The sequence below is a fragment of the Lepidochelys kempii genome, chromosome 8 (assembly GCF_965140285.1).
Source record: "Lepidochelys kempii isolate rLepKem1 chromosome 8, rLepKem1.hap1, whole genome shotgun sequence".
Taxonomy (NCBI): Eukaryota; Metazoa; Chordata; order Testudines; family Cheloniidae; genus Lepidochelys; species Lepidochelys kempii.
The window spans coordinates 76,611,445-76,634,641 of record NC_136387.1 but is presented as its reverse complement, the minus strand read 5'-3'; the positions used below and the strand labels follow the sequence as shown (position 1 = coordinate 76,634,641).

The 23,197-nt window shown below is 41.1% G+C and overlaps 2 protein-coding genes across 12 annotated transcripts in view; both read right to left on the bottom strand.

Moving 5' to 3' along the window:
* The window catches only part of GTF2B (general transcription factor IIB), a 32,443-nt gene extending 25,524 nt beyond the window's left edge, over positions 1 to 6,919 (bottom strand). The window contains exons 1-2 of one of the 2 annotated variants that reach the window (XM_073357151.2): positions 6,789 to 6,919; positions 3,506 to 3,612 (exon numbers count right to left, since the gene is read on the bottom strand). In XM_073357151.2, the coding sequence (XP_073213252.1) occupies positions 3,506 to 3,612; positions 6,789 to 6,805 (124 nt within the window). In that variant the 5' untranslated portion in view covers positions 6,806 to 6,919. The remainder of the gene's footprint in view (positions 1 to 3,505; positions 3,613 to 6,788) is intronic. The other variant, XM_073357149.2, reaches the window with a different exon arrangement.
* A 2,017-nt stretch (positions 6,920 to 8,936) lies between these two features.
* Positions 8,937 to 23,197, bottom strand: part of KYAT3 (kynurenine aminotransferase 3) — a 57,275-nt gene continuing 43,014 nt past the window's right edge. For 8 of the 10 annotated variants that reach the window (XM_073357132.2, XM_073357130.2, XM_073357131.2 and 5 more), the window contains 6 exons: positions 15,759 to 15,835; positions 14,912 to 15,001; positions 13,967 to 14,153; positions 12,997 to 13,070; positions 12,349 to 12,435; positions 8,937 to 11,239 (listed from right to left, as the gene is read on the bottom strand). In XM_073357132.2, the coding sequence (XP_073213233.1) occupies positions 11,177 to 11,239; positions 12,349 to 12,435; positions 12,997 to 13,070; positions 13,967 to 14,153; positions 14,912 to 15,001; positions 15,759 to 15,835 (578 nt within the window). In that variant the 3' untranslated portion in view covers positions 8,937 to 11,176. The remainder of the gene's footprint in view (positions 11,240 to 12,348; positions 12,436 to 12,996; positions 13,071 to 13,966; positions 14,154 to 14,911; positions 15,002 to 15,758; positions 15,836 to 23,197) is intronic. The other 2 variants (XM_073357135.2, XM_073357134.2) reach the window with 2 other exon arrangements.

The following is a 23,197-nucleotide window of genomic DNA, read 5'->3' as shown; positions in this document are numbered from 1 at the left end:
TATGATAAATGTTCACACTATTTCTCCTGTTTGGTGATCTCTCCAGTTTGTTTAGGTTTCAGCGTAGCAGCCGTGTTAGTCTGTATTCGCAAAAAGAAAAGGAGTACTTGTGGCACCTTAGAGACTAACCAATTTATTTGAGCATAAGCCTTCGTGAGCTACAGCTCACTTCATCGGATGCATTCACTGGTCATTTAGTTATCTCTTACTTCCATTTAATTAACACACACTTAATTTTCCAAGCAAACTGATATAAACCCAAAGTAAAGACTTCAACACAGGCAGGAAAACTGAACTGCTAAAAAGGGAAGTCCAAAGAAGAAAAATTAAGTGCACTAATTCGCACAATAAATGTAAATGCTAGTTCCTTTTAACACTGAATCCATACAAAAAAAACCCCACACCTCAATACTGTTGAAAGCTTAGAACTCTACCTGTGAAGAAAAAGGCAATGTTTTCCCAATAACAGGAGCCCAGAGGATTTAAGTTCATTTTGTGATTGCCAGAAGCCCTCTGAACCACTCCACAATATGACTCAGCCAGAAGTCAAGCTTGTGTTAACAGTGTTTCTCAACCAGGGTCTGGGGCCCCCTGCGGAACCACGAGCAGGTTTCAGAGGTCCGCCACGCAGGACCAGTGTTAGACTTGCTGGGGCCCAGGGCAGAAAGCTGGAGTCCCATTGCACGGGGCTAAAGCCTGGGGCCCTGAACCCCATCACCTGGGGCTGAAGCAAAAGCCTGAGCTTAAGTTCACTGTGCTCCCTATAGCATGGGGCCCTGGACAATTGCCCTGCTTAATACCCCTTAACCCAGGCTTTTATATGCAGAAAACCACTTACTGGACACAGGTAGACCATGGAGTTTTTATAGCAGGTTGGGGGAAGAGGGGGGTCCTCAGAAAGAAAAAGGCTGAGAACCCCTGTGCTAACACAGTATTTTATTAAATCCCTGCCCATGAAAAATTCTTGTTGCTTTAGAACAGCAGTTTTCAAACCTGTGGGTCAGGACCCCAAAATGGGTCACAACCTCCTCTGAATGGGGTCACCGGAACTGGCTTAGACTTGCTGGGGTCCAGGGCTGAAGCCTGAGCCCCACTACCCAGGGCTGAAGCCAAAGCCCAAGGGTTTCAGCCCTGGGTAGCAGGACTCAGGTTGCAGGCCCCATGCCTGGGGCTGAAGCCCTTGAGCTTCAGATTTGGCCCCCAGAGCAGTGGGGCTCAGACTTCGGTCCCCCCTCCTGGGATTATGAAGTAATTTTTGTTGTCAGAAGGGAGTCATGGTGCAAAGCAGTTTGAGAACCCTCAACTTTAGAATTACAAAGAAAACATCAAAGCTGTTAATTTAAAATGAAAGCAGGCCAAACTGAATCCCAAAAGCAAACATCTCACTAATGGGAAACAAGAGGGCAAATCCAAAAAATGGGCTTCCAATATTTACTTCTGACAAATTTGAAGCTTACAGTTGGCGCACTTTTACTTGTGAAACTGTACATCAGCTGCACTCATCCTTTTTCTACAGGCAGACATAAGATGGCTGCCACCAACCTATAAATAAGGTTACCTACTAAGATAGTATTTTGTGACTTTGCCTAGAATAATCCAAGAAACAGCAGCTTCAGCCTGGTTCATACATTATTCAACCTCGTATATAAATTCACAAATGGCATATTTCAAAAAAGGAATATTAGGTGTTCAACATCAAGTTAGCTAAGAATTACATCCAAACTTTCAGAATTAACGACACTTAAACTAGACCCATTTAATTAAAATGACACTGTTTATTTGGGCATGGAGGCATTAAATAGGCTTTAAAAGGGTGTGTAGATCAGTTAATATATAGTGGACTTAGAGAATTTCCACAGTAATTTAATAAAGAATTAAAACCAGTTTGCTTTTCATTAGAAGAGCGTATAATAGGTCCTGTTTACAACACTTCCCTTAAAGCATTATTTCTGATTTAGTTGTAATTCTGGATAGAGACTTTGGCATTATTAATGAAGATGTTTAACTCAGTGTGTGACAGCAGTCAAAAAAATAATGTTATAATGCTAAAAGAATGGGATCAGAATATAGAGAATTGAATGCCACTGTATGTCAGTTGTACACCCTCTCTTGGAATAGGTTTCAGAGTAACAGCCGTGTTAGTCTGTAACAGCCGTGTTAGTCTTGGAATAGTGTTCTTCTGGTCACTCTTTCTCAAGAAGGATGTAACTGAAATACAGGGGGTTCAGAAACAGGCTAAGAGAATGATTAAAGGCATGGAAAAAACTCATATGAAGAGAGATGGAAAAGAATGGTACCTTACGGAAGAGAGGTATAAGAAGGGACATCTAAAAATGTATAGGGTAATGAATGAAAAACAAGATATATCCAGAACATTTCTATTCACACACAAAATAATTCAATGAAAGTGACTGATGACACATTTAAAACTGATAAAAAAACCACACTTTTTTATACATCGTAAAATATTAGCCTGTGAAAATTTCTGTCACAAAATATCACTGAGGCAAAGCACTTCACAGGATTAAAAAAAGACTGGTTATTCTTATCCAAACAAATGCCCAAAGTTAGAACTCGGGGGAATTTAAAAATTAAGTTTTGGAAGGGATATAAAGCCTCTTTCAGAGCAGAAGCCAACCTAAATGGGAACCAGCAAGAAACTTCTTATGAGCAGGTTATTCCATAACTACCTTCAAGGTTTCTTGCCCTTTCCTCTGAAAGAAGTGGTACTGGTCACTACCAGAGACATGATACTGAACTAGGTGACACACTGGTCTGATCCAACACAGCAATTACTGCATTCCTATGTACTGACATTTCCAAGTATTTTGAAAACAATACATTAATCTAATCCTTTTTGTTAATTCTTTTAACTAGCTGGTGATCACATTTGAAATCCGAGTTTTCATGCTTAATTTTATATCACGTTTAAATATGTACCCCAATTTACATGTGTCACCCTTGTAATGGTCATGAACTGTAATACAGTAAAATCTTCACATTTGTCCATGTTATATGAAGCATCCCAGCTTTAAATGAAACAGATGTCTCTAACACTGCAAAGATAAACCCTTTTCCAATATCTATCACTATATCTTTGAGACATAACTGAATTTTGAGACAAATGAGATATTTAAAATAGCTATTTGTAGTCCAAGAACCCCATTTTCCCCCTGAATTTGGAAAGTCAGTGGTTTAAAGGCCATCAGCTTGACTTCCATCGAGCAGCAATGGTCAATTATATTCTCCATAACGTGGGTATCTGCTACAAAACTATGGAACTTTATACAGCTCATTTATTTAAAAGTGCCAGTAATTATCAGAAGACTGCCTCTTCAAAATGGTAGATTCTTTTTAGAAAAGGGAAAATATCTATTTAGTGCTAAGTAAAAGGCTTAAAATACACTAATTTCTCACACACACCAACCATGAGAAAAAGCAAATTACTTCAGATAGTTAATCTCCATTTTTAGAGTGAGTCACAACAACTTGAATAACTACTTACCCACTACTAGTCCACATTCAGGACAGATCATGTCTCCGGCTCTGTAATCCTCCACTAAAATGGAATCTGGATGATTTGGACACGTCACTCTGGGAAGCACATCCAAACTAAAAGAAAAAGATTGAACACAGCATTCAAAATATTTCAAACAAACAAAAGTTCATTTCCAGAAAAAGATTTCAAGTTAGAGGAAAGCAATTTAAACTACATTATGGAAGAAAACTTCAAGCCACATGCTTGAAGCCTTAATGCTGTTTTTAACATACAGCACAAATGAGCAGAGTAATTTACAAACATGCAAATTGTTTGTGTGGAGCAATACATTAGGAGCACCACATGAGATTTCTGCAGAAAACAATAAATTTGGTAACCCAGGATTTATGGAGATTAGAACTCTGAAACATCTTGCCATTTAAAATCCTCAAGGCTACCTCCTTTGAGTGAAGTGCTCTAATTAATTAATTAATAAATAAATAAATAAATAAATAGAGAGAGAGAGAGAGAGAGAGAGAGAGAGAGAAAAAATTACTAGACTACCTGAAAATCCATTCCTGCTAAGTCAATGCCTACCAGAAGTTAGTGATGACCATGTCATTCTAAATATTCCCTCCTGCATTTAGCTAGCCATTTTTTTAAAATCTAATTAGGCTATTCCTTTAGTGAGCAGTGCATTCTTTACTGTTTTAGAAAACCACCATCTTACAGTACCAACAATTTATCAACTTGATCAGTAAATCTAAAGAAAACCTCCACAGTTTTAGCCAGATTAAAATATAAAATTAAAACATAACTTGCTAGGTCGGGAAATCTTTACATTAAACAATTTTAGTAAGATAAAGCAGCAGCGATTCACAGAAGCACATACTAAGAAGAACTAAAATAAGTAAATTTTATTGCATATATTCAATGGATTCCAGCTGCATCACATTTAAAAAAAAGCTATGAAGAAACAATTTCAGAGAACTCAAAAGTGATGCTGGTCCATACGCAACAACTTTCTGCCATATGGAGCATTTAAATAGGCATCCCTAGTTCACACGGCTGACTGCATATTAAATAAAAAAGTGAACTAAATCCAGATCCACAAAGCAGAACAGAGGCCTCTGACAGTATCTTTCATCAGCAGCGTATCAGTGTATATAAAGTCTGCCCATTTCTCTGGATATTTACATTATTCCCCCTTAGTTTATACGTCTGTACACTGAAATATTTCAATAAATTCATGGCCATTATATTTATTAAAGCGTGCATTTATTTCACGGCTACTAGAAGTTGTGATAACACTGGAAAATGTTCACTAAACCTAGAGCAGATACAGAAGGGGAAGTAGATTCGCTCTACTGTCCCATCATAGTACCTTTTAGCCCTAATTTGAAAGAACACTTTCTTCACCCATAAAGGATAGTTCAGGCACTGGGACCATTCAATCACTAACTGATAAATGTCCAAAAGGGAAAACTGTGACAGGAACCCAAAGAGTAATTAGTTTTCAGTGCTGCTAATGCAGGCCAAAAAAAGGGACCTACCTATACCACATGATCATGGCGATGAGGAAAACTGGGGATAATGGAATGTTGTCTAACAAATTTTATGGGGTGTGAAATAGAAGAGCTTTTAACATAAGAACAGCCATACTGGGTCAGACCAATGGTCCATTTAGCCCAGTATCCCATCTTCAAGACAGTGGCCAGTGCCAGATACTTCAGAGGGAATTAATAGAACAGGAAAATTAGCAAATGATCCATCCCATTGTCCAGGTCCAGCTTCTGGCAGTTTGAGATTCAGGGACACCCAGAGCATTGGGTTACATCCCTGACCTTCTTGCCTAATAACTTAATTGAGAATAGGTCCACTAATGGCTATCCAATTCTTTTTTGAACTCCGTTATACTTGTTGCCTTCACCATATCCCCTGGGAATGAGTTCCACAAGGCACTGTGTGAAAAACTACTTCCTTTTTTCTCCCAAAAAACTGAAGGGGACCATAAAAATCTTTCTATAGTAGGCCCTGCAAAGTTTGAAAGGGGCTTTTTAATAGGAACATTTAGAAGAAAAAGAATATGCATCCAGACATATTGTGGCAACTCTTCCATTTATGTTAAAATATGGCCTGATTTAACCTGCACAAAGAGCAAAGGGGGTAACAGACTACCCAGTTTCTAGCAGACCTTGGTTTCGGACCAGAATGCATCTTTACTCAAACAATCAAGGATGTAAATTAAAATTTTAAAAAAAATACTATAAAGCAGAGGTTTTCAAACTGGAGTAGGTGCACCCAGAGGAACAGGTGGGGCAAGGGAGGGAGCACCACCTCCACCCTTGACTCACCTCTACAGGCTACCCAGCCTGCAGGTCAGTGTCAACACCACTGTGCCCAGCAGAGAGAGACACATACACCTTCCCCTTCCTCTGAACACCCGAGGGGAGAGAGGCAGATTGGGCTTTGATTTTTGGCACCCCTCCCCGGGGTGGTAGGGCTCAGGCTCTGGCCCTCCCACCTGGGCTTACGGGACTCAGCAGGCTCAGCCAGTGTCCCCTCCTGGGGTCATGTAGTAATTTGTGTTGTCAGAAGGTAGCCGCAGTGCAATGAAGTTTGAGAACCCCTGTGCTGGAGATCTCAGGCTTCCTATTTCAATATTTACGAGTTGGTAGCAGCAGCAGATCCCGTCACTTGCCTACATGTCACCACATCACTTACGAACTCCGAGGTTTACAAAAACGTTTGAAACTAGCATTCAGGCAAAACCAGGCACCCAGGCCAAGCTGCATATTACTCAGAGGTGACCCGAGATCAGACCCTGAGCCTTTCTGGACAAACTCTCATCGCTGCTACAAGGAGTCAGGGATGGGGGAGGGACACTAAAAGTAGAAACCAGATACGGAAGGACCACAGGGAATGGGGCAGGGAACGGAGACGGGGCACCAAAGCGAGAGGAAGGTCAAAGCCCAACCCGCACAAAAGGGAAAGGGGGCGGTTGAAGGAGGCCGCCCCCGCAGGGACGGAGCGGAGGAGAGGAGGCCGGGTGGGGGAGAAGTGAAGGGGGCCAAGGCGAGAGAAGGGAGCGGGACTAACGAGGAGGAACCAAGACCCGAGATGGCAGCTGGGGGCGGGGGGACGCGTCAGCGCTGCTGTCCCAGGAGCTGAACCGGGGGGGGGGGGGAGAGACGCAGCCATTTTCTCTCCCCAACTAATAATCCGGAATCGCCGCGCCCGGGCTCCAGTCAGACACTTTATTACTAGCCGCCACCGCCACGAAGACCACGAAGCCGCTCGCTCCACTCACCGGCTGGTAGACGCCATGTTCCTTCCTTCCTTCCTAGTCCCAGGCTGTGCTATCGCTGCACACGGCCAGCTCAAGACCAGCACGCAGCACACTCCCTTATATATCCTCCGCCACTGGGGCGGGGCTCTGCCAGGCCATCGGTACGGGACGCGCGAAGGGACAAAACGAAAGGGTTCGCGTTCTGCTGCCTCAACTTGAGCCTCTGGAGGCGGTGCCCGTTTGTGGGGCAATGGCTAGGGGCGGGGCGCCAGCTGGGGACACGCGCCCTCCCTCAGCCCGGCTCTGAAACTGACTCTCGCATTGTCCCGCCTCTGGAGGCGATCGTTGGACTGTCCTGTGGAAATAGCTACGGGAGATAACAGCTTCAAGGTGGTTGCTTCATGGTTTTTCTTTGATTGACATGTTGCTGCTGTAATTATAGCCCTTACTAACATAAAAGGGCAGAAAAGGAGTACTTGTGGCACCTTAGAGACTAACAAATTTATTTGAGCATGAGCTTTCCTGAGCTACAGCTCACTTCATTGGATGCATACTGTAAGGAGTGTGATCAGGTAAGGTGAGCTATTACCAGCAAGGAGGCGGGGTGGGGGGGGAAAACCTTTTGTAGCGATAATCAAGGTGGGCCATTTCCAGCAGTTCACAAAAACTGCTGGAAATGGCCCACCTTGATTATGGCTACAAAAGGTTTCCACCACCCCCACCCCACCCCTGCTGGTAATAGCTCACCTTTCCTGATCACGCTCCTTACAGTGTGTATGGTAACACCCATTGTTTCATGGTCTTTGCATAGAGAAATCTTCCCCCTGTATTTTCCACTGAATGCATCCGATGAAGTGACCTGTAGCTCACGAAAGCTTATGCTCAAATAAATTTGTTAGTCTCTAAGGTGCCCCAAGTCCTCCTTTTCTTTTTGCGAATACAGACTCATGCAGCTGCTACTCTGAAACCTAACATAAAAGGGGTAGACAGGTCTGAGTAGAGTGACCAGATGTCCTGATTTTATAGGGACAGTCCTGATATTTGGGGCTTTGTCTATTTCTGCGCTTATTACCCCAAGCCCCCGTCCTGATTTTTCACACTTGCTGTCTGGTCACCCTAGGTCTGAGGGATTTGGGTTTGACCTTCTGGACCTCTCTTGGAATTCATTTTGGTAGAAGATTTTGCAACAGCCCCAAGCATTGGGATCCAAAACAGATTGCTAATTCAAGACATAATTTAGAAAAGCACCACTGACTTTAATAGTTTTCCTCTTGTATCTGCAGATCCTCAGCATGTTTGAAAATCAGGCCACATTGGTTTAGGTACCAAAATATACATTTGGGGCCTTTAAAGGCCTGATTTAGGCACCAATGGCCCCAATTCTGCAAACATGCACTTTTAATTTTTACTTACAGTGAACAGTAAAAGTTGAACCAGGTGCAAGGTGTCTCAAGTTGCGCATCCAGTGATGAGCTGCCAAAAACTTAACAACCAGTTCCCTCCTCATCCCACGAGGGGGTCGTGGCCCATCCCCGCCCCCCGGGACTCTTGCCCCATCCAACCCCCCACGTTCCTTGATGCCCCCCCCCCCGGGACCCTGTCCCATCCACCCCCCTCCCCTGACTGCCTCCAGAACTGGGCAGGTGGGTCTCGTGGGCCACTATAGTGGGTGCCCACCCTGCCCCTAAGAGCCAGAGGAACCTGCTGGGGGGCAAGGTGAACCAGAGTGGGGCGGCGCATTCAGGGGAGGAGGCGAAGCAGAGGTGAGCTAGGGCCGGGCGTGGGGCGGGGAGCTGCCGGTGCTCCAGCCCCAGAACACCCACAGAGTCGGCACCTAAGGTGCCACTTTTGGTCAGTTGTTAATTTAGAAGCCCTTTTACAAGGGCTTCTAAATTTAACAACCGGTTCCAGCAAACCGGTGCAAACTGGCTCCAGCTCACAACTGTGTGCATCCAAAATCAGTGGCCACTTTTGGAAGTTTTAGCCTCTGAACATCCTCTGAAGCATCCAGTTCTGGCTACTGTCAGTGACAGCACTAGATGGACAGTTGGCAATCATGCTTCTGATACTACAGGTACCATTTTTACAATATTATGCAATGGGATACTTACTGTCTTCATGAACACACTATTTTGTGCATGTTTGGCCTTAATGAAAGCAAATCTACTATTTTGTGTAAATTTCTCATTTTTAATGGTTTGTTAAATTAGCCTACTTTCATTCTCTAACATCAGCAGAAGTCAAACACCTCAAACAAGCATATTATGGAAATGGTAAGTGGGTGGGACAGCTGAATGAACTCCAACATGCAAGTTCATGTATATGCCACCATTTGTGTGTTTAGACTTTTGATTAAATGAAAAGATATGCAGATTACACGTATCTTAGCACATTGCTGTGGTCCTGATCCATAACCAGGCTCCTAAATGCTACAGTAATACACATATAGCAATAAAGTTAAACCATGACTTTCTGGAGAAGTCAGCCTTTCACAAGCCCTGAGATTCACATGGAGCAATCTGTACCATGCTTTATTGCTATTGTGAGGATATGTCTAATTACTCATTCATCCCAATTACTCAGAAAGCAAATGTACTGACATAAAAACAGCTTTCTTGGGGACATCTCAACATAAGTGGTAGAAATAATTGGCATTTCTAATCAGTATTACATTTTTTATGCTCCAAATCTGCTATATTCAAATATAGATATCGCACTATGGTTATTTACAATTACATTTTGATAGGCAATTATAAACTACTGAATTGTGTAAGGTATTGAAACCCTTGTTGCTAAGGTCAGAAGCCAAAATTCCGGTGCTGTATTATTTTGTATCATCAGTCTAAGGGATTAGTAAAATTTAACTCATACTATACCCTAGGAACCCAGTTTCTCTCACAGAAATCTATATATTTGTTATATTTATATTAGCAGATTTGTTAAAGTTTAAGATAATTGACAGTGCTTGAAAAATGGTAGCTCTAAGCCTCAGTGTGGTTTGGGGTTCCCCTTTCTCTACTCCACCTGCTTTCTCCCTATGTGCTTCATCTACACTAGAGAACATGGAATTGATTGTAATTGAGCCAATTGTTTTACACCAACTGAGGTACAAGCATATTACAAGCTGAAGCATGTTAACAACACTAACTGTTGTGTCCTGCACCCAAATTAGCACTCTGCTCAACAGATTCTGCTGTAATGCCCTCTATGTCAGGGGAGTTGCAAGTGCAGGGCCAGCATTAGGTGGTGGCAAGCAGGGCAATTACTCAGAGTCCCATGCGACAGGGGCCCCGAAAAGCTAAATTACATGCTTCAGCCCTGGACAGTAGATCTCAGGCTTCAGACTCCTGAAAGGGATACAGTAGTTTGGAAAGATTGAGAACCACTGCTCTAGGTAGATATCCCCTAGTTCCTGGCACAGCTCCCAGGTACAATTCACATTGGGAGATTTCAGTGGGTATTGGGGGTTACCTCGGAGATAATGGGATTTTTGGAAGGAGAGGTCAGACTGCCACAATGCCCCTGGAATCTCAGAATTTCCCAGAGATATATTCCATAACTCATCTGGAGCCAATTTCATTCCCAGACTATTCTTTCACCATGCAGACCTGATTTAACTCTACTCAATCACCACCCTTTTAAAGAGTTCTGGTGGAGTTTTTTTGAGATGGCAGTACAAAGTAACTAGAGAGACAAAAGAGGATGTTCTGGCTGAAAGCCCAGGACCAAGATCAGGAACTAAGAGAGAAGCCAGACGGTTGCTACCAGCCCACTCTATGGCTGTACAATTTACTTGTGGATAAAGGCACTGTTGGACCAAACCCATGGCCACAGATCGGTAGAATTAAGGATATGTTTACATGGCAGTCAGAGGTGTAATTTCATCATGGACTGACATAAAAATAGCAGTGAAGGTGTGGTGGCACAGGCTTCAGCACAGGCTATACAAATCTGCCAGGAACCCTGTACTCATGTTGCTAACCTCTGCTGAAGCCAGAGCTGTTTCTACACTTCTATTTTTAACTGTGCTAGCCAGATTAAAGCTAACATGGGTGTGCCTTATGCTGCAATCATCTCTCTGATTGCGGGGTAGACTACAATGCACCCGATGAAGTGAGCTGTAGCTCACGAAAGCTTATGCTCAAATAAATTGGTTAGTCTCTAAAGTGCCACAAGTACTTCTTTTCTTTTTCGAATACAGACTAACACGGCTGTTACTCTGAAACCTGTCATTATTTGCAATGGATAAATTGTTATTCTGGCTACTCAGCAGGTAGTCTCCCAAAGTTATTTGTAATTTCATATGAATCATGTACTGTATTTAGAGTACATTGGCTTTTAATGGTATAATGAAATACTTATGAATAAAATAATTGTACTAGATGGAATAATTAATACAAATATAAAAATCAAGATGTAGGATTATTCCAGTTCTTCAGGATCACCTCAGCTGCATCCAGTGTGCTGTCTTGCTGCAAGTATAGAATGCCACAATTACTGTAGGTACAGAGCTCTACAAAATTGAGTATCAGCCATTTTTACAGCACTGCAAACTAGTATTTTTTGACAAAGTTACAAATTGTATCTTGTAAATATCCAAAGGATTCAATAATGTGCCACTAAACTTTGTAACTATATATCTGGAGGGTACACCAAGAAAGGAATTCAAAGTTAGATTTCTTGTAAATATTGTATTTTTAATGTACAAAATTTTATAATTTCCAAACAACTCCTTTGCTTTCCTTAGTGTCAATACTATCAAATGTACGTAGAAATCACTCCCATTACATTTGCGTGACTATCTGCTGTATTTACAGTAGTGGTCTTGTCCACGCTACATTTGAAGTCATGCTAGCATAGTTAACCTAACCTGTGTGTAAAGGTGGGTTTTTTTGTTTTTAAATACCCATGTAATGAAGTTGTGCTTTGAATTCTCTTCCCTCCACCCTCACCACCTCAAGCGTAGGTATTCCATATTCTGGACAGTTTTGTGACTTGGCTATCGCCCTGTACGTCGCACAAAGTAGTCTATAGCTTGATTTGGCTAGAATTTTGTTAGAAATTATCTCTGTCCATACTGGGCAGGGAAGCCTCACTAGCAACACACACACACACACACACCATCATGGTATTTGCTAAGTCAGCTTGCAAATCCGTTGAGTGATCCGAAGGAATCCTGTCAATGGAGGCTAAGGAGAGAATCATCTTATTCCCTGGCCACTTACCCATCCCAGCCAGTGCCACCTACTTTGAGGGTTGAAAGTTCCTTAGCAAAGAGGCAGTCAGGTTGCTCTGTGTTTCTGCAACCTCACCACTCTCCATTTCTGTCCCTGCTTCAAATCAGCGTGGGCCTGTATTTTATATTAATTTTTTCCTCCATGTGCTTATTGTTGCATTCTTAATAAAACTAACTTTTCAGTAATGCTATTAAAAATGTCAATATAAAACCAACCAAATAACTAACTGCTTAAGTGCAAAAACTAAACACAAAACAACTCCTTTAGATTAAACTAGCACAAAAATTTTAGTAATAAGCAACACTGCTATCAGAACAGTTTTCTAGAGCAGGACACAAACTTACTTTGATGAAGCAAAAACGTATATATTTCTCAAACTGCTTTTTGGTGTCTGGGCCACAGAATGCTGTAAGAGGAATTGCTGACAGTTTCTGAAATGATGAAACATAATGATTTGCCTATTACACACAGATAAAGTCAATTTTAGTTTGATAAATTGTACAGCCAAGATTTTAGAGCCTTCCCTTCCTTCATTAGAATTGAATTGGCTTAATTTTCAGAATTCACATATCAAAAATAAGTACCTAATCCTGCACCAGTGAAATCAATGGGTTTATCTTGACTAGGAAGAGTGATCAAGTTTAGGTTTGGCATGTGCTAGCTAAGTCTGACCTAAACTCAACCACTTTTCCTAGGCAAGACAGGTAGCAGGATCTTGCCTACTGCAAACATGTAAGTGTGGAAAATAGCAATTATTGGGACTTGTCTTTATTGTTTTGTGCTAAGACTACAAGCTACATTTTCAGTAGGATTTTAGCCACTAGATTCCCACAGTTAGGGTGATATGCACAGCTAAACCTCTAGGCATGCTTTAAAATGTAAATATCTGAGCTGTATCCTTTTATAGGTTCAGGTGTATTTTTATTTTAGATATAAAAATATTCCTAATTTTTAATATATATCTGAGTGACTGGGTAGAAGAGACATCTTACCTTAGATTTTATCATCCATTTCACAAATTTATAATCATAATGTTGATTCGCCTCCATATCAGACAGATCCACATCTAAAAATAAAAATGAACGTAAACTGGAGCATAATATTATAGCACCTCCCAGATTCCAGTGGGAGGACACTTCTCTCTCAGTATTCTTTATTACAGTTGATACTAGAGTCACTATAAACCACTAGGAAGAGCTGAACCAAGTCTTGTGCGCCATTCAGAGTCTAATCCTGGTTTTGTCAGGGACTCGTTGTATGACTTGGAGGGTGGGGGGCGGGGAGAGGAGAATGGGATATTTACCTATTTCAAAGGGGCACTATGAGGCCTAATTAACTTAAGTGCAAAGTGCTATTACAGGCAGTCAATGGAAGACAGAAGACTGGGTCCAGGTCTACACTAGGAAAAATCCACACCTCAGAGATGCAGCTATACTGACCTAGCCCCCTAGCATAATTATAAAAATTCTTCCATCAACACAAGGAGGTCAATTACCTATGGCAATGGCAGAATCCCTCCCATCACCTACACTGAAGTGCAACAGCTACAGTTGCGCCTCAGTGTAGGTACAGCTCTTCCTAGTGTTTTTGTAGATCAGTAATTCTCAAACTTTTGCAAATCATATACTTTCCTAAACTATAAATCCAGTTAACCACCTTCTCACCTAACCCTAATTTCACATCTTCCCTGCAACAGCCATCAGACTTGATTAAATGAAAAAGTAATACAAAGGCAGTAATTAGAAATCACACCACTCAAAAAAATGGATGAACAGAGTTTACCAAAACTTACAAAAATAATCACCTCTGGGCCAAGTTCACACACAGAACATTTTAGCCCAAAAGGAGTTTGTTTGAAAGTGTTACGAGAAACTGAAAAAAATGGAGGCTTAAAATGGAAGTTGCATTTTAATCTTAACTATAGTGTATGCTCCCACTCCCTCATAATAAACCTTCACTGACTAAGTGCAGAAACATCAACAATCATGAAGTATCCTCCATCTGGAATGACAGGTTTCAATCCAACTTCTTGGAGTAGCTCAGCCATCCGATTACGCTTGCCTTCCAACTCTCGAGACAGCGAGTAGAAGTAGCAGTCTGGGTCATCCATGCGTTTAAAGTCGATCCAAAGAGCTTGTGCCAACGCCTCCTGCAAACATAATCAGCATACAAAGTTTTCCTGCAGGTGGACCCTTGCACACATGCAAAGTCCTACTGAAGTTACTGGGAGAGGTCACTGGGACTTTGCATGGTGTATGGACCTTCTCACATAGATCTCTTTGCAGGACCGGGGTCTTACTGAGTCCACAAATACCCCAAACCACTGCATCACAAAATGGAAGGTGTGCATTTATTTTGACAAGTTGTTATTATTTACTCTTTCTAGTGTTGTAACACCTAAAAGTCTCAATCAGGATCAGGCCCACATTCTGCTAGGCATTGCACCAGAGGAAGTCACAGTCCTTGCCTCAAGAGTTTACAGTGTAATTTGAAGTATAGTTTAGTTTTAATTATTGATGCTAATACATGATAGAATACTAGTAAATAACTGTTTGGTAAAAGTAATTCACAGCAATATGAGATGTCACTGCAGCATCCTGCAATTACATTTTGGCTGAGAAAGGAGTCAGGCTGCCAGGCTTTGTGCAACAATGGTCACCTTTGCAGATTAATGCAATGAGAATTTTCAAGGTTCTGGTGTATTTTTTAAATTGCCTCATTAGTGACTCTAAAATTTGCCTTCTCTACCAGCACGTTTATCCCCAAGAAACTACATAAAAATATTTAGACATCTCAAAATTCATACTAATTTGTATTAATTGTATTGCAGTAGTGCCTGGAGGCCCCAACTCCTTTATGCAAGACACTGTACAAACAGAACCTCTCTCCTCTCCCATCTGTATCTACCTGTAACGGAGTTGGGCATGTATACAGCGTATTTTGCTGAACAACTTGCAAATGTTTTATCAAATGCTGTGGACCAATGGACCATCCAAGCTAAGGGGGAGGAGAAAAAACAGACATCTTAAAAATAAGGCAAGTTCGCAATTAGGACTCATAATAAAGAATTAAAAGTTGAAAGAATTCGAGGTATTCACAATGGGAAGAAGCAATAGTGCACTTCTGTTGACATAAAAACTGTACAAGTTTTGCTAAATGGCAGGTTTAGAAATGCTGGAGATAGAACTCATATATACTAATCAGTATAAAGCATTGTCATTACTTTACCAGAGCCAAATAAAATATTTATTGGTCACATATTTAATGGGACTTAAGCTAGCCTGAATTGTTGCATCTCTAATGTATTATGGGTGCAATTTTGTAGGCTAAAACTGTGCACACAAGCAATGGTGTTTTAGATCTGTGGAAGTAATAAAATCCTTAGATGTTTTAATGCCAACATTTTACACCCACTTCACAAAACTGGAAACAGGTTTTAAAAACACTCTGTATGTATCCTTCAGCGGTTTTGGCTCTTTCTGCAAAGCAAATAGTGTTTTGTACTTAATTTTTTAATATTCACCCCTCCCTTCCGTTTCACTTTCACAAGCGTTTATTTTTAGAATTAATAAGAGCATTGTTAGAGAGTGCATATTAAAGGTAGGTAGCATTTCCAAGTGAATATTGTCTGCAATTTTTTGTGAGTTGGATGCACAGTAAGCTTTCAAATGATAGAATGCAAAAATAGACAAGGTTTAGGTCAGATAAATACATATTATTTATGTAACAGATCTCTTACTCTGGTTGTTCTTACCTTCCAGCCAGTTACACTATATGTCTTTCCAGCACTTCCTATAGTTATTGTTCTCTCCCACATGCCTGGCAGTGTAGCTGCACATAAAATAAAGTGACTTGGTTGCCAGTGCACATACATGTTCCATACAATCACAAAAATCTGTACTGTTCCTAGCTAAGAGCAGCAATATTTTAATATAATATTGTAACAAACAAAGCTAGGAGAAAAATTCTTATTTTAAATGAAAAATGGAGAAGTGTATTTTGGAATAGAAATTAGGCAAGGATCAAAAAAAAGAAAGTTAAGGAATGAGCAAGACACACAGAGTGAAAACATCTTTCATTTTATGAAATTTGAATTGGTATGAATTTGGTGCTTGTGAAAGGTACCAGACTGTCAGCCCTGGAGACCAAAGCCTCCATTTATCCACAGAACAAATGCTGAATGACCACTGGCACACTCTGCTACACCTCCCTCTCACTGTGCTTTAATCTGAATTGGAGGGATCACCCCTAGAAATCCACCTCCGCTACGGCCATTCAGTCCTTGTCCACTCTGCGGGTGCTGCCATTAGGAATGTTAAGCAGTGCCAGTTGTGGTGACTGAGCCATCCACGCCCCCAAACATCTACTAATTCTACGTCAGCAACTTGAAAAACATCCATCCCTTAAGAATAAGTTTTGAACTGAGAGTGGGTGAAAGAAAGGGCAATGAAGTAGTTTCTCAGCTGTTACTGGATAACAGCAAAATCAAAATAATCATCATGGGATTGATTATAGTGTATCTCAAAATCCACAGTATCTGCCAATCTTCGCTACCGTTTATAAAATACACGGGAATAGCTGAACTGTTACAACTACTACTGAGATTCACAACTGTACCCCTGTAATGCACAGTCTTAGCATTCCTGCAGCCAGCCAAAGTGTTTCTCAGCACCTCTTAATTTCTGTAGAATTTAAGCTTTAATTTAAAAAATTCAATGTCAAAGCCTTATGATAGCACCAATACCTGCAATCTCCCCACCAAAATTTAATATTAACATACTTAAAAATATTTCACCAGCTGCCGAGAGTCAAAATGTGGCTTCAGACTTGCAGAAAGTGGATTCCTCAGTTTTGCAGAGTTAGGTTATGTCTATACTAGGAGCACTTTATTGGTATAGGACTACTGCTATACTATACCAGCAAATTGCCCTAGTGTGGATACAGAGATACTGGCAAAGCTGCGCTTTGTATCGATATAGCAAAAACACCGTGCCCCGCGCCCCACCCCCCCTCCGAATGAAAACAGGTTTGCTGGCATAACTGCATCTAGTCCAGGGGTTTCTGCCTGGACAGCTATATCTGTCAGGGATCACACCTCTTCACACTCCTGACCTGCCAGCATAGTTATGTCTGTCAGGAGTATGCAGAGGTATGATCCCTGACACACATAACCATGCTGGCAGAAGTCTACATTGTAGAGTTGATCTGGGCTACAGAATAAGCCTTCCAAAAGCATCCCTGGCTATCTGCTTTTGGTTGAAACTCCCAGATCTGTTCCGACTATCTAGCATAGACATAGCATATACAGTAGGTCTACTCTGCAGGTGGGAGGTGTGATTCCGCAACTCACGTAGACATACGGGCACTAGCTCTGATCAAGCTGGTGTGCTAAAAATAGCAACGTGGCTGCAGCAGCGTAGGCAGCTAGCCAGAGCCGCCACCCGAGTACATATCTAGGATCTTAGACATGATTGTGCTTGCGCAGCTAGCTTGAGCTGCCACCCATGCTATTTTTAGCGCACTAACTTGATCAGAGCTGGCAGATTTACTAACATTACACCTCCCACCTGCAATATAGCTAAATCCAGGAGTTCTTTGCTCTTTTCTCAACACTTATGGGTGGTTCTTGGGCTGTTGGTTTATGCCACAGACCTAGACAGCTCTTTTTCACCTCTGATTTCTGTAGTATCCAACTACAATGGGATTGTTAGCTGGACAAGCCTGTTAACTAGTTCATGGCTGATCATTGTAACAGTGGATAGGTCTACACTGGCTAAAAAACCCACAGGTGGCCCGGGTCAGCTGACTCGGGCTCAGGCTCCGGCTCCAGGGCTGAAAAATTGCTGTGTAGACATTCGGGTTCCAGCCCAAGCCCTAAACACAGCAATTTTCAGTCCTGCAGCCTGTTCCCCATGAGCCTGAATCAGCTGACTCAAGCCAGCCATGACTGTGTCACAGGGCTTTTATTCCAGTGTAGATGTACCCAATGTTGACATTTACACGGTCATTGCCAGGCCTCAGAATTAACACTGTATTGAGATGAACGAACCATCACGCCTTTCGTGGTGCCTCGTCACTAGGAAAAAAGATGTGTTCTTAACTCATGTTATCGAGCACATGGTAACTGGGGACACTTAGGAAAGTTAATACAAATTAACTAAAGGTGAGAATTTAAAGTGAATTTGTCAAACCACATTAAATTCTTGTGTGGAAACTCCATTCAGCATTAAAGTGATCTTCAGTTGGTTTAATATATAGTGAATTATGCTAAACCAAATTAAGGCCATTTTAATTCTGCTAGAGCAAAAGACTTTTCTTATATCTGCAGGCTTTTTCAGATGGCTTCAATGGAATGTCCTTTCTGACTCTCACAATCCATGGACCACTTCATAGGATAAGCCCAGATGCATTTCCCAAAGTTGTTACATATAAGGTTAGATGAGGGCACAAGGACTAGTGATTTCAGTTGTCCTGTTGCATCCCATCCCATTGTCATACTAAAGAGCTATTGCCAAATCCAGCACAACGGTCAGGAGTTCTCTCTAGGGAGGCCCATAAGCAAGGCTGTCATAGACGCAATGGCAAAATTCCACGGGCAAATTTTCACAGTACCTGTACTAGAACTGGTTCAAGTCAGTGCCCATCACTGTCATTTTGGGGCACATTTACAAATGTAAAACACAAAACAATTAGCAAATGAGAAACCCATCTTCCCCCTAACCAGCACTCATCTCTCCAACAGACTTGTAACCTTGAAAACAAAAAGTCAGTTTGAACAGATGCATCTTCTATTGAGCTATGTAGGCTGTAGTATTTAAGCACCACGTCCTAAAGGCTGACAAACTGGCTCCAGCATACTGCAAGCACAAGTGAATTTCAAAGCTAGGTGCCCTCTGTTTAGGCCATGTCTACACTATAGGTGCTATAGTGGCACAGATCTATGGTGCTACACCTACAAGCATGCCACTTAGCCAAGACACTTCCTACAGTGACAGAAGGGGTTTTTCCCCCTCACAGGAGATAATCCAATTTTCCAAGCGGTGGTAGCTACGTCAATGGAAGAGCTGCAACTAAGCCCCTAAGCACCATAGCTACGTTGACCTAACTTTTAAACTTAGACCAGACCTGAGACTGTTTTGCAAACTACTCCCAGGAATTCAAGCATGGGGACAGATAGCAGGAGCATTCCACACAATAATAGCAGGGAGAAGGTAGAGGGGGAAAGGGCAGTCTATCACTTTCACAAGCCATAAATTAATATGCAGGATTAAATGGAATGGGGAGCATTTTTTCTATGCTGTATGGCAATATCATTATATTCAAACTCAGTACGGTTTAAAATAATTAATGCCAATTAAGTGCTGGGAATTATCTGTAAGGTAACACATATAAGCATATTACCTGGGCTGGGGCACTGTTTGTTGAAATGCCAACAGAATCCTCAATTACGATATGAGAACTCTAAATCTGCCACTATAGCTCTAATCGTTACTCATAAGAGATTTGCACTTTTACAAAAGTCAGATAAGGGTTAGAGACATGATGAAGTGTTCTATATTAGAGAAGACTGCCTGAGCGACAGAATAAAGACTATGCTAATTTTATGATATATGACTAGCTACCCTATTAGATTATATAATAAGAACCACCACCAGACTCTGTAATATCCATTTTGCATCTTTCATGTAAGAAGCATCACTGCATTTGATTGAATGTGTAAAGCTTAATATAAAAACCTTGCAGCTTCTACATAGTGAAATAGTGGATTTTTTTTCCTTGTATTATTTTTAATGTACAGTTATAAAAACTAAGAAGCTGAAGTTAAAAAAAAAGTCTTGCTTCTTTTAGTAAAAGAAGACTTTATCAGTTACATTTTTATTCTGAAGGTTTTATGGTTGGTAGGTTTTTAACAATAAATTGTAAGATCATTTGATGGGATCTGTTAGAGTATGCAGCTAAAGCCAGTTGACTCATACTCTAAGCTTTAACTTGAGTCATTATCACACTGGAATTGTAAATTTTATGTTGTGCAATAAAAATGCTTTTTGTTCATCTGGTATTTTTTCCTTCAAAATGTTAAAACAAAGTTATACTAATAATATACTAATAAAACTAAGAGTTATTTCCTCCATGTCCCAGTGGGCAACAGGCCTCTTGTATGATATTATGATTAGGCCACCAAGTTGGCCTTAAAAATAGGATTTTTTTAAAATAGCATTAGAAAGCAAAAAAAAACAAACCTCGTGGCCTGCATGTCCCACAGATATCAGTGGGAGCTGAGCATGCAAAAGGACTACATCTTCAGCAAGCAGAAAGCAATACATTAATTCAGTTACACTAAACTCATCTTAACTACCAGTTTTCCAAAGTCATTGTAGACCAAAAAAAACATTTGCTTATTCCTAGTTAATCTCAAATTTTATCATTAATAAAAATTAGTGGGTAATTTATCTGTAAATCTCAAAGCACTTTATAAAGAAGGATATCATGATTGCCACTTTAAAAGATGGGGAAACTGAGGCAGGGAGACATGAATGGTTTGCTCAAGGACGCACATTATATCAGCATCAGCGCCAGGAACAGAACACAGTTCTTCTGACTGTCAGGAAAGTTAATTTTATGCCTTTTGGGTTAACATTTTAATTTCAACAGGGCTACTTTATTGGGCATCATTAAAATTCACCTTCATTGTCCTAACATGGGACTTCATAACTCTACAGTCCATTACCTTTCAGCTGGGTGTTCATGCAAGTAGCTACTTCCAGAACCAAAACCTGTGTATAGCTGAGAAGATAATCCTTAATAATAAACTAGCAAGGCAAGGGATTTTGGGGGAAAAAAAAATTGAAGGAGAAAGTAGTTAAGGAGATCAATGGTAATTGGGACAAAATACAACACAGTTTTACAAAAGGTAGACCATGCCAAACCAACCTGATCTCCTTCTTTGAGAAGGTAACAGATTTTTTAGACAAAGGAAACACAGTGGATCTAATTTACCTCAATTTCAGTAAGGCATTTGATACAGTTCCACATGGGGAATTAGTAGCCAAATTGGAAAAGATGGGGATCAATATGAAAATTGAAAGGTGGATAAGGAACTGGTTAAAGGGGAGACTACAGCGGGTCATACTGAAAGGTGAACTGTCAGTCTGGAAGGAGGTTACTAGTGGAGTTCCTCAGAGATTGGTTTTGGGACCAATTTATTTAATCTTTTTATTACTGACCTTGACAGAAAAAGTGGGAATGTGCTAATAAAGTTTGCAGATGATACGAAGCTGGGAGGTATTACCAATACAGAGGGGGAATGGGATATCATACAGGAAGAGCTGGATGACCTTGTAAACTGGAGTAATAGTAATAGGGTAAAAGTGCAAGGTCATGCATTTAGGGATTAACAATAAGAATTTTTGTTATAAACTGGTGACGCATCGCTTGGAAGTAACAGAGGAGGAGAAGAAGGACCTCAGAGTATTGGTTGATCGCAGGATGACTATGAGCTGCCAATGTGATATGGCCATGAGAAAAGCTAATGCGGTCTTGGGATGCATCAGGAGAGGTATTTCCAGTAGAGATAAGGAGGTGTTAATACCGTTATACAAGGCACTGGTGAGACCTCATCTGGAATATTGTGTGCAGTTCTAGTCTCCCATGTTTAAGAAGGATGAATTCAAACTGGAACAGGTACAGAGAAGGGCTACTAGGATGATCTGAGGAATGGAAAACCTGTCCTATGAAAGGAGACTCAAAAAGCTTGGCTTGTTTAAGCATAACCAAAAGAAGGCTGAGGGGAGATATGATTGCTCTCTAGAAATATTATCAGAGGGATAAATACCAGGGAGGGAGAGGAATTATTTAAGATCAGTACCAATGTGGACACAAGAACAAATGGATATAAACTGGCCATCAGGAAGTTTAGACTTGAAATTAGATGAAGGTTTCCAACCATCAGAGGAGTGAAGTTCTGAAATAGCCTTCCAAGGGGAGAAGTGGAGGCAAAAGACATATCTGGCTTCAAGACTAAGCTTGATAAGTTTATGAAGGGGATGGTATGATGGGATGACCTAATTTTGGCAATTAACTGATCTTTGACTATTAGTGGTAAATATGCCCAATGGTGGGATGCTAGATAGGGTAGTATCGGAGTTACTACAGAGAATTCTTTCCTGGGAGTCTTGCCCACATGCTCAGGGTTTAGCTGATCACCATATATGGGGTCGGGAAGGAATTTTCCTCCAAGTCAGATTGGCAGAGGCCCTGCGGGTTTTTCACCTTCCTCTGCAGTGTGGGGCACGGGTCACTTGCTGGAGGATTCTCTGCATCTTGAAGTCTTTAAACCACGATTTGAGGATTTCAGTACGTCAGATATAGGTCAGGGGTTTGTTACAGTAGTGGGTGGGGAAGATTCTGTCGCCTGCATTGTGCAGGGGGTCAGACTAGAGGATCATAATGCTCCCTTATGACCTTGAAGTGTAGGATTCAGACTTCTCACAATCCACTAACTAGGATTCAAACTAAGGCCACAACCTCCAAACATTTACACACATGATTAACTTAAGCACTTGTGCAATCCCATAGACTTCAGTAGAACTACTCATGAACGTAATACTAAGCACATGTAAAAGTGTTTGCAGAATCTGGATTAGGGTTATTGGCAGCATATATTGGATGTGCCTAAACTAAGATCCAGCTCCTAGTGAAGTCAGTGGAGCTGTTTTCATGGATTTCAGTGAGAGATGGATCAGGCCCTAAAAAAGGAAACTATTGCAGGGACCCTGATAGCATTAAATGTTTAGTTGTCTGATTTGTCCTTGCAATGGTTTTGTTTGTTTAGCATCTCTGCCTGAGAGAACAACTGAAGCAAGACTCCACATAGCACCCAGAGTGATTTCAGTGTTTGAAATGCCCATTATTTTTTAATACCCTCTGCTTGGGAGAAAGGTGTAGGAAATAATCTTCTACTAATTTTGTTCTTTACCTTTTTCCAACTTTTTTTTTCCTGTTTTTTATGGGAAAAACAATAATGTGGTTTCCTTATTATGCACTAGCCTCACTGATTATGTCAGCAGAGCTCCAGGAAAGAGGTTTGATAGTGAGCTCTTGTTCCCTTCCCTCAGCTAGCTCTGCAACAAAGCACACCACTGAGATGTAGAGTCTCTAAGGTGCCACAAGTACTCCTTTTCTTTTTGCAGATAC